The sequence below is a fragment of the Vombatus ursinus genome, unplaced genomic scaffold (assembly GCF_900497805.2).
Source record: "Vombatus ursinus unplaced genomic scaffold, bare-nosed wombat genome assembly UNPS02015255.1, whole genome shotgun sequence".
Classification (NCBI taxonomy): Eukaryota; Metazoa; Chordata; class Mammalia; order Diprotodontia; family Vombatidae; genus Vombatus; species Vombatus ursinus.
This window is the reverse complement of record NW_020955033.1, coordinates 22,402,780-22,416,739: the sequence shown is the minus strand read 5'-3', so window position 1 is coordinate 22,416,739 and position 13,960 is coordinate 22,402,780. Positions and strand designations below refer to the sequence as shown.

The window sequence follows — 13,960 nt, the reverse complement described above, 5'->3', positions numbered from 1 at the left end:
ATAGATAGATAGATAGATAGATAGATATAGATAGATAGATAGATAGATAGAGGGCACAGGGTGAGTTGAAGATGAAGGGGTCATATCTGGAGAATAAAATTAAGGGGTGAGAGAGGATTATACTAGGAGAAGGAGAAAGGGAAAGGTAGAATGGGGTAAATTATCTCAAAAAAACAAAACAAAACAGAAAAGAAAAGGCTCTGACAGTGTAGGGGAACCAGGGGAAGGTGAGAGGGAATGAGTGAATCTTATTCTCATAGGATTTGACTTAAGTAGGGTATAACATGCACACTCAATTGGGTGTGGAAATCTGTCTTACCCTACAGGAAAATAGGAGGGGAAGGGGACAAGAGAGTAGGGGGATGATAGACAGGAGGGCAGATTGGGAAAGCAAATACTTCTGAGAAGGGACAGGGTCAAAAGAAAGAATAGAATAAATGGGCGGGGTGGGATAGGATTAAGGGAAATAGAGTTAGTTTTTCACAGCATGTCTACTATGGAAGTGTTTTGCATAACTGCACATGTATAGCCAATATTGAGTTGCTTGCCTTTTCAATAAGGGTGGGTGGGGAGGGAGGAAGGGAGAAAATTTGGAACCTAAAGTTTAAAAAACACATGTTTAAAAAAATGTTTTCACGGAAATAAGAAATATAGGAAATGGGGTACAGAAATCTATCCTGCCCTACAGGAAAATAGAAGGGGAAGAGGGGGAGAGATAGCAGGGAAAGCAGACTAGGGGAAGGAATATTCAGAATGCATGGCATCTTGGGGTGGGGGGAGGGGCGAGATGGGGTGAAAATTTGGAACTCAAAATCTTGTGGAAATAAATGTTGAAAACTAAAAATAAAAAAATTAAAAAAGTGCTATATAGATGCTTGTGATGATGATGATGATCTTGATGATGAGAAAAGGTTAGGGAAAGTCTAAGTGTTACAACAAAGAGAGTTTATTGTTAGCATCTGGTCTTGTGTGAGGAGACTGCCCACTGGCCCAGTCTTTCTCAGTACAGGCATAATAAATGCACATTAAATCAATCTTGTTGCAGTCACCTTTTGATCAGCAAGCCCCATCGTCTCAATGGTTACCAGCTAATTTCTGTTTTGTTAAACATGCCTCCTAGAACAATGGAATATCTACTTACAGAAGTAATTTCTTGAGGGACATACTAGAATTTTTAGCATATACTAGCTTCATTTCTAAGAAGACCAGTGGGCAGTGTATTTAAGAATCCACTTTCCGCTTCCACTCCTCGACCCCTACCCCATGGCCAGATCTTTCTCAAAATAAATTTGAGGCAGTGGTTGACAATTGAAGGTTCTTTTTGAAGTTTTGTGGAAAAGGTAGGTGGGCCTTAAAAAAAAAAAAAAGGATTTCAATCGGACACTGAAATTGGAGATGAAAAGAGGATTAAGGTAGAGGCAAAGTGTCTCCAAAAGAGCCGAGTGTGAGACTTGTTTATTAGCTGTGTCAAACACAAGCAATTGTCTAACTTCTCTAAGCCTCCGTTTCCCCATCTGTAATTCAGGCTTAATGCTTGCCCTACATACACCTTCTGAGCTGTGAGGAAAGTACTTTGTAGATCTTAAAACTATGTGCAGATATGAAGTAATATTCTAAGTGCAGGACATGGCAAGAGTGGAGGTTAGAAAAAGTGGGGTGAGCCCTACTTTTATTGGTTCTTTTGTTTCTTTTCTTGCTAAACTTTTTCATACTAAATGTCTTTGCTTCAAACTCATTGCATCCCCTGCCTAACTAGTAAAGTAGACCCTTCAGTGGGAGTTTATGAGCTAGTATTTAAGAAGATATGCACTCAGAATACCTTGAATCTTCCATAGCTTTTCTGGTGAGCAACCTTGTCCTTTTTTTTGGCTGTTCTGTTGATCTTATGGGTGACACCATCTTAGGGCTGGTAGTGGCCTACCCAGCTGGTTAGAGGTAGCTTAAACCATGACTTGGGACCTGGCAAGCAGCCTATGTCTTTTGGTTAGAGCAAGGGTGGGGAACCTGCGGCCTCAAGGCCACATGCGGCCTTCTAGGTTCTGGGTGTGGCCCTTTGACTGAGTCCAAGTTTTATAGAACAAATCCTTTCATTAAGGGGATTTGTTCTATAAAGTTTGGATTCAGTCAAAGGGTTGCACTTGAGGACCTAGTGGGACACATGTAGCCTCGAGGCTGCAGGTTCCCCATCCCTGACCTAGTTGGTCTGAATTTTTCTCTAGGTTGATGGAGATAATTAATGTAAAGGCCAAGAGATGGGAGGTGGAGGGTCATATGTAAGGATAGCAAGTAGCCCAGTAGGTTTGGATTGTAGGGAAATAATGTGTGAGACTGGAGAGTGACCACGGGACAAATTGTGAAGGGCTTGAAATGCCACTGGAGTTTGTATTTGATCATGGGGGTAATAGGGAGTCATGGGACTTTATTAAGTAAGGGTGTGATGTGGTCATAGCTGTGCTTTAGGAAAATTTCTTAGATTTTGTCAGATGTTAAAGAGCCAAAACAGAAAAAGAATGTTCCTTTTTTCCCTCTGAAATTATCTATAGGGTATACCCCTTCTGTGGTAAGCTGTGATCTTTCTTGAACAGGTTGCAAGGAAGGAACTATGTCTGAGGGAGCAGCTAGGATTTCATAAGGGAAGTTCCAAGCCAGCAGAGGGGATCGATGTTCAAAGAAGTCTCTACCTCGCAGAGCAGACAGCGTTGATTATAAGCCACTGAGAGTTAGGGGTTTTGGGGTAGTGGTAGCCCCTCTCTCCGGTAGGAGACTAAAGCATAAAGGTTTTTCGTTTGTTTCAAGCATAATAGAAGGCTTTGTTCTGATGCCATGGTTGCTGTTCAGTGCAAGGAGCTGGTGCCTCTTCAGATCTGATGGTTCCAGCCATATCATCAAGGATTCCATGGGGAGAAATTGAAATTATTCTTAATAATGAAATTATATAAGAAGGGGGCTTGTCACTCAGCTAAAGCAGAACTGAACTAGTGCCAGAACTACCAACATGGATTCCTGTTCTGTATTCAAAACCTGTATCTTCATTAGCTAAGGAAACCTGTTTTATAATCTTGTAGATTATAATCTAATCATTTGTGCTGTCTGTGTTTCTGGGCTTGTAATGGTTCCCCAAGTCTCCTAGAATCTTGGTCCTCTAAATCCAGTGATCAAATGCACAGTGTCTGGCACATAGTAGATGCCATATAAATATTAGCTATATCATCACCATCATCATCACCATAGTCGTCATTATCATCATCATCAACATCATCATCATCATCATCATTATGTCCACGCTATCTGGAGCAGAAAGGAATTAGATTACATTTTGGGAGTTTCACTCTTCTTTGTTTGAGCCCCCAAGGGAAAATCTCTCCATTGAATAGCCTAGAAGAGTGACCACCAAATCCATTTAACAAAAAACTCCCTGATTTCCAAAATGCTTTCCATACAACTACATCAAAAGAAGGTTTCATTTAGAAAAAAAGAAAAATCCACAAATAATTCACAGTAACTCCAAATTCAGAAGATCCTAAGAGAAATATTTCCAAGAGTCTCCGGTAGTAGCATTTGTTTAAGAGGGATGTTTGTCACTCATGGGATATACAAACTTCTGGAACCATATACTTGTTGCTTTATTTTATTTCTGATGATACTTGATCATGTCCATGATTCTTATTTCATTACTATACTCAGGACACAGAAGGTACCAGGGAACAGGATCATGTTCTTTCCTAATGAAAGATGCATTTCTGCTTTCCTAATGAAAGATATATTCTATCTCTCCCTCCTTTTCTTTATTTAACAGCTGAGTGGGGAAATGGGCTAGTAAATTGTGACTCCATAGTCAGGTTGATCTATGTCTCAACAAAGCTCAGTGGTTCTTTCAACTCTCCTGGGAAACAGATGATTTATTCTGCTTCTAGATTGTACCCCAATGCCTAAATTTCTAGGCTATCTCAATTGGTTCTAAATTTATTCCCAAGAAGTACTTGGACTTATGCCAATCAAATTATGCTAACAGTCCTTCAAACAAAGTGCATGATTTACACTAGGAAAAAAGTTTCCTTTTTCCCTTCTTCTTCACTAAAATCAAGGCAATTTGAAATTATGTAATTTATGTATAATTTGTGGGCAGTCAATGAACAAGCATAAACACCTATTTTGAAAATAAAAGGCTCTGCCCTTAAGGAGCTTACATTCTATCGGAGGAGGCAACTTGTACTAATGTAAGTATTTATAAAATATATATCCTGAAATATAAGATAAATGGCGGGTTGGAAGGTGAAGAGAGATTGCATTCCAGAAGGATAGCCTATGCAAAGGCAGAGAGAAAGGATGTAATGTCATGTGAAGAACAGCAAGAAGGCCAATATGACTGAAGAAAACTAAATAATCATTAAAAAATCTTTAGGGAAAGAAACCTAAATCTTAAGTCAAAATTTTATTGCTATCAGAAACATCACATTTGGAGTAACTACGAGGGAAGCAGTGGACAGTACATTTTAAAATGTGCAGATGAAAATATCTGGCTAGCACTTTTTCAAATTCATCTGAAAGGAAATTGTTACCACAAGTTTGCTGTACCAAGAACCAGGAAACATTGTGAAATAAGTACTAGATTTTTTTTAAAATAAGAACTTCGCTTAGCTTCAGGGACTGCATTTTTAAAGTGCCCTGTTGGAAAATTTACTTGTTGGAACTGACTTATTGGAGTAATTGAATACGTTGAATTTCTTCATCACTTGGTATTATCTGAGTAGCAGCTATATTCAATAGTATCAAGCCAGAAACCATGGTAACAGAAACTATGGTAATCCTGTTAACTCTGAAGATTTTTCTGGCCTTCTCTATAATGCTAGGAAATGGCTTGATTATTATGGCATTTGTGGTGGATAAAAATCTTAGACTTCGGAATAATTATTTTTTCCTTAATCTGGCCATTGCTGACTTTTTCGTGGGTAAGTTGTTATATATACTTATTTGAGAAGATCTCTATATTGATAATGATTTATTTCTTAAAGATACATCATGCTATTTTAAGGAATAGGGAAGGGTTAAAATAAGGAGTTCAATTGTGTTAAGGTTTAAGAAATGCCAACTAGAACTCTTATGTTTCTTAAAAGTAATATAAAGGGAGAATTTTTTTGTTAAGAGAAGTTTTTATTTTTGCTTGTGTATAATAAAAATAACTTGTTGAATGTTTTTTCCTCTAGACGAGTATAACTTAGTGGTTATATGTTTTTGGAGTTTTCCCTCCCATATTTGGATTTCTATGATTTCCTTTTTAAAAAATGAAATTTTTTACCTTAACTTCATAAAATAACAACATTAGCAGATAGTTAAAGCTAACCAAAATAATCAATATATTGAATGCTTTGGTTAATAGTCAATCATTTATCTGTATATCTACACACACATATAATTAAAGCATTACGTATCCTTATCTTTAAGGCTCAGCTCAAGGTGCTACTGCCTCTGTAAAGTCTTTTATAATTCCTCCCAGAAAAAGTATTTTTTCTTCCTTCTTAAGTTTTTATAGGATGCTGTCTAGACCTCTTCTTTGCTCTTATTACACTCTACCTTATAATACACTTATTGATTTAGGCATTGTATTCACCCTAGTAGTTTGTAAGTTCTTGAGGGTAAAGATTATCTTTCATATTTCTTTCCTTGATGCTTGGTACTTGATAAATGTTTGTTGAATTGAATGGAACTTGGATAATACTAAAGCTGATCTCACCATAGTTTAAACATATAGTCTTGAGAGGCAGTGAAGCACCGTGGAAAGAGCAATGGCTTTGGTGTCAGGAGATCTGACTTTGAATTCCACCTCAGATATTTATTTACCTGTGTGACTGTGAGAACATCATTAAACCGATTGATGCCTCAGTCTCTTCATCTGTAAAAATGGAGATAATATCCCTTGTAGGACCCACCTCATAGGGCTTTAGGAAAAATAAAACTATGAGTTCTTCTCCTTGTTGTTGTCATCACCATCATTGTCATACAGGAACCTCAGAGCTCACATTTTGTTTACGGAGCTGAGGAGATGATTTCTGGAATGCTTAAGTTGATTAATTGATTAAAGTTATATAACTTGTTAATTTTGCTTTGATGGTTTGGAAGGAATTTTAGTATCTTTAGCCTATCAGACCTTTAGTTTCATATCATAAAAATGAAGATAATCAAACTCATATTACCTATTACACAGGGATCAACATATATTTTTTTAAAAAGTGATAAAATTTGCAGCATATGAATTAAAAAAAAAACATTTAAGTGTTTTTGATGTGTAGAGCAGTACCAAGAGCTTTGAAGACGTTTGACTTCATAGGTTTCTAGGGGATTTGGCACTGGAAGTGACCTTAGTGATAATCCACTGCACAGCACTTCCCCTATTAGCTCATAATTAAATACAAACTCCTCTGCTTGACCCTTCACAACCAGGTTTGAACCTGCATTTCCAGGCTTATTGATCACTATGCTTCTTCATGGACTCTGTGATTCAGCCAGACCATCTGTTCGTCCTGCTTCTCTTTATCCTTGACATTCCATTTCACATCTCTGACTTTGAACAGGTTCTTCTCCAAGCTTGGAATGTACTGTCTTCTCGTTTTCACCTCTTTCTTCAACTTTCTGCTCCTTTAAAGACCCCTTCCTACATGAGGCCATTTCTAATCCCCTCTAGAATAACCATGTTTATTTGTATCGTATGTATTTTGCTCATAGTTCTATGTGGACACATCGATTCCCTTGATAGCACAAAGCCCTTTGAAGGTAGTGGTTGTTTCGTTTCTGTCTTTGCATCCCCAGCACTGGCATAGTGGTAATATATACAGGACACTAAATATGAATAAGTGGTTGTTGATTGATTGAGGTACCTTTGGGTCATCATCATCACGAATGTCATAGTATTTTTGTAATGTAGGTTATGACAACAATTATTGTTGTTGTTCAGTCATGTTTGACTCTTCATGACCCTGTGGACCATACTGTCCATGGGGTTTTCTTGTCAAAGATACTGGAATGGTTCTGCCATTTTTTCTCCAACTCATTTTACAGATGAGGAAACTGAGGTAAATAGGGTTAAGTGATTTGCCCAGGATTATACAGCTAGTGAGATCAGAGGCTAGATTTGAACTCAGGTCTTCCTGACTCTAGGTCTGGTGCTATATCTTCTGTCACCTAGCTGCCTCATGAATTGTAGATGTGTGCAACTGTTAATAAACTCTTGTTGTTAGAATGATGTGTTAGAGAGATTATTACTTTAATTCAATCTCATGTACATGTACAGAGGGTAGAATTTTTCTTTATTTGTTCTACTATTTTTCTCTGTACGCATGTAATGAGTTGCTTTCCATTCTTTATCCTTGAAGGTGATGTTTTAATTAAGGGGAGGGTTTGCAGCTGTGATTTCATTGGCAGAGGAAACTCCTTTTACAAGTGCAAGTCATCATCTTCTATTTGACCTAGTTTTAGAGAGTGCTTACAGCACCAAGAGGCTTAAGTGACTTGGCTAAGGTCACACAGCCAGTGCATGTCAGAGGCAGTACCTGAAGCAGGAGGTCTTCCTGGCTTCAAGGCTGGCTCTCTATCCATTATGTCAAACTGTCTCCCTCTTAATTATTCATTATGTGTGTATATATACATACATGCACAAATATATGTATATAATTACATATATGCTTATGTATATCTGTATATGCATTGCATATATGTATATATAGGCATGTGTAAGCACATATGTAAATGTCAACATATGTATAATCGCATATGCACATATGTTCTTGCATATGCAATCACAAGCACACAGATAGATGTATATCTACATGCGTATATTATATGCAACACAATAAGCATATATGTATATATGCAAGCACATGTGTACATGCAATGCATGTGAACATACATTTGTATATGTATGTGTATATGTGTAAGCACATGTGTATATATATGCATATGTGTTTGTATGCATGTATATATGTAAGCATATACATAAGGAATAATTAAGAAAGAGGCATCTTGGCATAGTTTTTATATTGGCATATATGCATATATAAAGCAGTGTATTTGCATACACGCACACACAATAACACATGTACACAATGCACATGCACTCTACATATAACACAATACACATACATGCACACATGCATGTGCACATACATGCGCATAGTTGATGGGTAGCAGTTGCTTATGGCTCTCAAGAGAAACGAGAAAACTCTTTTCAATGAGAACCAAAAGAGTTGGTGGGGCATGATGGCACACTCCTGAAATCCCTGCTGCTAGGTAGGCTGAGGTTGGCAGGTTGCTTGAGCTTGGGAAAGCCGAGTTGCTCCGCCAATAAAACACCTAGTGACCTAATCGCTTCATCTTGTTCTTTCATTCCCTCCACACTGCATATTAACTGGGTAAAGACCAAAGTTCTGGGTTCTTGGCTATGGAGAGACTTGAACCCAGTTTGTTTTGTGGCCGAATGCATTACTAAATAAATAATTTGTCTTGCCACTCAGATTTCTTTATGCTTCTCGGTTTCTTTATTTCAATGTCACAATAGCGACAGTGTCCAATTCCCTGATTTACAAATGAGGAAAAGGAGATCCAGTTAAGTGACTTTCCAAGGCTCCAGTGCCACCTCCTAACTTTTCTGATCCCCCAGCTGCTAGTATCTTCACCCCAAATCATCTTTGCCCTGTTCTGGATGGAATTATACATGCTCATGTTTTCCTAATAGACTATAAACTCCTTAAGGGCAGGCACCATTTTAAGTTTTGTGTTTGTATCCCTAGTATCTCCTACAGTGCCTTGCTCATGGTAGGCAGCGTGGTAGGTGGCAAAGCCTCAGAAGTTTACTAGCTGTGTAACCTGTACAAACTACTTAACTTCTGTCTGCCTCAGTTGCCTCAACTGTAAAATGAGAATAAAGATAGCACATACCTCCCAGGATTTTTGTGAGGATCAAATAAGATGATATTTGCAAAGTGCTTAATACAGTGCTAGCACATAGTATGTACTTAATTAATGCTTGTTTCCTTCCTTAATAAATACTTATTGATTGATCAACAAATTTTTATTTATTTATTTTATTCATTTTTATTATTATCATAAACATTCATACATTGTGGTCTCAGACCAAGTTATATCCCTTTTGTATGAATTCATCTGTGTTGTTTTTATCTTTCTTTTCACAGGTGCAATCTGCATTCCTTTATACATCCCTTATGAATGGGAAAATAAATGGAGCTTTGGAAGTGAGCTCTGTATATTTTGGCTAGTTATTGACTATCTTTTGTGTACGACATCAGTGTATAACATTGTCCTCATCAGCTATGACCGGTACCAATCAATCTGCCATGCTGTAAGTAGAACATGTGCATTTGACTATTTTCCCCCCTCTTTAACTTAAATGTAAATATGAATTTGTAACCCTAAAGCAAGAAAAAAAAAAACCCCAGTAAGGAATCTTAACTTTTGCTCAGTTGGGAAATAGTAGGGAAAAACCTTTTCCTTTTATGGTCTGTGACAAAATTTCCATCTTCCCTTGGTAAGAATTACTTTGACCCGTGTGTTTTAAATCTTTCTGATACAAATGATGTGGTATGGTGCTATTGGGTAGGCCACTTTCTGGGGGATAACAGGTTCAAGAAGAAACCAAGGGAAGTGTGCAGATTGTCAAATCTGCATAGATAATCTGTACCAGTGGGTGTGTACAGGAAGAGAGATTAAGACAAAGATTGCATACATGTGGTCAGCACTGTTTGACAAGTGAGCTGAGAGCTAAAGTGTTCCTTAGACAGAAATAGGAACTTGATTCAGTGATCTGTCTATCAGTCAAAAGTGCTGCCTAGAGATGAAGAGATAAGCATCTTCTTCTCAATTCCCTTAGTTGTCCATTATCCCATTTGACCTTATGCATAATGGAAAGGAGATCGTTTTCCAGCATATTGCATCATATCATTACAAGGGCTGAGCAGAGCAATTAAAAAACTAAACACAGTTTAGTGTGACCATCTGGGTATTGTTACCATCTTCATAATCGTTAGATTTAATTCAAGAGATATATTAATTAGTAGTGCAGGAAGCAGAAGGCAAAAAAAAAAGCAAATTGTAGTAGGAACTTGTGGTCAGCACCATATACATTTTAGCTTAGTCTTGGAATTACTAATAGTTTCCCCAAAAGTTACAGAAAATTTTATCTAGCCTACAGTTTTCACTAGTTTCCTCTCACTAGCCACTCCCATTATGGAAGAAATGAGGATGTACAGTTCCTCAGTTCAATTCAGTTCAGCAAGAGTTAGTTGAGTACCTACTATGTGCCAGACACTTCGGTAAGGGTTAGGATATAGTCCTTGCTCTCAGGAAGCTTTTGTTCCACTGGGAGGAAACAAGTTACACATGTTTAAATTAATACTATACATATGCACATATATGCACATATGTGTGTGTATGGATGGATGGATATATGTGTGTATATCTATACACACAAAGTAAATCAAAGTAATTTCAGAGACAGGAGAGCACTCACAATTGGGTGGGAGTGGAGGGGATCAGAAAAGGATTCCTGATGCCTGAACTCTGCTTTGAAGGAAGCCAGTGATTTTCTGAGACAGAAATGAGCAGGAAACAGTAACCTGTGCCTAGGTATAGATGGAGGAGGTGGAAGGTTATGCATGGAGGCCAGTAAAGAGCTTAATTTGGTGGGAACATAGAGTGCGTAAGGAGGAATAATCTGAGATTGGTCTGATACATAGGTTGGTGTTAGATTGTGAAGGGTTATAAATGCCAATCAGTATTTTATCCTAAAGGCATTTAGGAGTCCCTGAAGCTTCCTAAGCAAGGTCACCTGCATTTTGGGAATATCATTGGCAGGTATGTGGATGATGGATTGGAAAGGGGAGGGAATAGAAACAGGGAGCCTAATTAGAGCCTATTATAATAGTCCATGCAAAAGGTAGGGAATGCTTGACCAAGGAGGTAGCTAGTTGAGTAGAGAGAAGGGGACAAATAGAAAACATTTTATTGAGGTGGAATGATTGGGATTTGATACTGATTAGACGGGGGTGCAGGGTGAGAAACAGTGAAGAGCTAAGAGTGGCTCTGAGGTTGTGAACCTTGGTAACTCAAACATGGTTGTACCCTTGACAAAAATAAAGATGCTTGAGATTTTATGGTTAGATTGTCTCCTTTCTTAGAAGTGAAAAAAACACTAAGGACTTCCTTAGTTCGCAAAGTATATTTACGCATGATCAGCTGGACTGGATTTCAAGGTAGAGAGACATAACCTCACACTCTGTTGACCTAACTATGGGGCTTATTGATAGTATGCAAATTGATGGAATGGATAAAGGAGATGGAGGGTCCATTTGCCCTAAGTGTCCCTGCCATCTGGTCTCTTGATACTGTATCTGGCTCAGAGAGACAATGCAATATGTACAAATGCCCCAAGTAAGCCGTCCAAGTAAGGGCAGCTGGGTAGTACAGCACACAGAGCCATGGAAGGGCTAAATTAAAATCCAGCCTCTGACACTTACTAGCTGTGTCACCCTGGGCAAGTCATTTAACTACTGTCTGCCTCACTTTCCTCAACTGTTAAAAGGGGATAATAATAGGACCTACTTCTCAGAGTTGTTATGAGGACTGAATGAGAATATTTGTGAAATGCTTAGCACAGTGTCTAGCACATAGTAGGTGCTTAAAAATACTCGTTCTTTTCTTCTTCCCTTCCATCCCCTATATCCAGGCAACTTTGCCCAGAACTACATTTACAATCTTGTTATTGATGGCCTGAGTGGATGGATTGGAGAGGAGTTGGGGTCTATGTGAGTTTTATGCTGTAATAGACAAGGAGCTGAAGACTTTTACAAATGTACCAATTTAGGTTAAGCTGACACTAACCACTTTTGAGTACACCAGTCATGAGATGCTACCTAAGGATAAGCCCAGGGGTTACTAGAGTTTCTTTGTTCTGGGGGTTACCCTTAATGGACTCATCAATCATTTAAGCTGTTTTTTTTTTGTCCACGTCCCTCTTCTTCTCTGAGGGATGAAGTTGAGTCTAATGAGATTTTATCCCCTGCCAATGAAGGCTTTGGTACATAAAGCCTTTAGATTTTGAAAAGATGATATCCTTATGAAGTAGGTCAAGACTTCATGGTAGAATACTGATGGAATTTTGTGATCTGCGTGTCTCTGCATTTATAGGAATCCCATGTTTTCTTAGACAATACATCTCTTCTCTACAAATAGAGCTGAATGACAGATCTTTACCTCCTGACAGTAATTTGTTTGATTTCTTTTAGATATCATATCGAACTAAACAAACATCGATCTCAAGGACAGTCACTTATATGGTAGCCGCGTGGGTGCTGGCATTCTTAGTACACGGTCCAGCAATACTAAATGGGAGTAACAAGAACAGCGAGAATACAGAATGCAGAAACCAACTTCTTCTTACTACCCCTTACATCATCATCACTTCCATCTTGGAGTTCTTGATCCCAACCATCTTGGTGACCTATTTCAACTGTTGCATTTATTGGAGCCTACACAGTCGCGGTACTGTCAGAGGCAGACCTGTTCCCACTCCTAACATCCTTTCTCCCGTCCAAGGCAACTCAATGACCTGCACATTCTTTTCAAAGATGTGTTTTCCTAAACTGGATGAAGAAGTTCCTTCCTCTTCTGTGAAAAAGATGAGACGGAAAAACCTTTCTGTTTTTTTAAAAACGCAAGGAGAGGGTGAAACAGCTTCTGTTGAATTGTCCTCTTTATCCCACTCAAATACTATGTCTGTTGACTTAGTAGCTCAGCGTTGGAAACTGCTCAGAGACAGGAAAGTAGCCAAGTCACTTGCCATTATTTTGGGGGCTTTTATCTTTTGCTGGGCTCCCTATATTTTGTTTACAATTATTCGTTCATTTCACAAAAATGATGCATACGATTTCTGGTATGATTTTACATTTTGGCTTCAATGGTTTAATTCCTTTCTCAATCCCTTTCTATATTCTCTGTGCCACAAAAAGTTCCGGAATGCTTTTGTGAAAATATTTTGTAAGAAAAAAGTAATTGCTTCATCACAGATATCACTTTCTACTTGAGTACAATGTAGAAAAATCAGAATCTCACTTACTGTATACGAGTTTGTTTTAGCTCACGTCTACCTCTTATATCATAGTGCTCTCTCTGCCTCTCCCCTCCCCCTTCTCCCAAGGAGGGTGGGGAAATCACCAGCACTTCTGGATAATTCTGGATAATTACCTGGAATAATTCTGGATAATTCTGGAAATAAGGGAGATATGAGAGGCAGTATGGTATAATAGTCAGGAGATCTGGGTTTTAATCCTGGCTCTGCTGCTAATTTGTTTTGCAACCTTGGGCAAGTCACTAGGTTTCTCTGGGCCCTGGGTTCTTTATGTAAAATGAAGGGGATGGACCATATGATCTCTAATGTTCCTTCTAAAGTTCTGTACCCTAATGTTTTTTTTTTTAACAAATTAAAATGTATTATATCATCAATTTAGAGATAGAAAGGATCTTAGAAGTCACCTAGTCCAATGCCCTCATTTAACAGATGAGGAAACTGAGGCCCAGAGAGGGGATGTGTCCAAAGTCAAATTCTTATTTTAATAAGTGGTAAAGGTACGCCATGAAAATGTATCCTCTGATGCCAGATTCATCGACCTTTCCATTTACTACAGACTGCCTTATAGATCAGTCATAATGTCTTAAAATATGTAATCACAAACATACTATATTTATTTTAGTTGTTGCATCTCTAGGCTGTGTTATATAGATTGCGACAGGCAAAGTTTTTCTGATCTCTGTATATACTTGCATTTTATTTCATCTATGGAAATTCTCCTTTACTCTGATTACTCATAGAGGTAAGATAGAGATAGGGACTACAGCTATGATTTCACTAGTATATGGATTTCTCAGTAAACTCCTTCTCCCAATGCAGGTCGGCACC

At 38.2% G+C, this 13,960-nt stretch overlaps 1 protein-coding gene across 1 annotated transcript; it reads left to right on the top strand.

Moving 5' to 3' along the window:
- The first annotated feature begins 4,680 nt into the window (after nucleotides 1–4,680).
- LOC114031913 (histamine H4 receptor-like) lies at nucleotides 4,681–13,455 on the top strand. The gene is made up of 3 exons (XM_027847115.1): nucleotides 4,681–4,949; nucleotides 9,183–9,349; nucleotides 12,291–13,455. The coding sequence occupies exons 1-3, from the start codon at nucleotides 4,784–4,786 to the stop codon at nucleotides 13,086–13,088; spliced, it is 1,131 nt and encodes a 376-aa protein (XP_027702916.1). The 5' UTR covers nucleotides 4,681–4,783; the 3' UTR covers nucleotides 13,089–13,455.
- Nucleotides 13,456–13,960: the final 505 nt, after the last annotated feature.

Coding starts and splice junctions, on each gene's coding strand:
- LOC114031913 (XM_027847115.1), top strand. CDS start 4,784: ATGGTAACAGAAACTATGGTAATCCTGTTAACTCTGAAGATTTTTCTG. Junction 4,950..9,182: donor CATTGCTGACTTTTTCGTGG/GTAAGTTGTTAT, acceptor TTCTTTTCACAG/GTGCAATCTGCATTCCTTTA. Junction 9,350..12,290: donor ACCAATCAATCTGCCATGCT/GTAAGTAGAACA, acceptor GATTTCTTTTAG/ATATCATATCGAACTAAACA.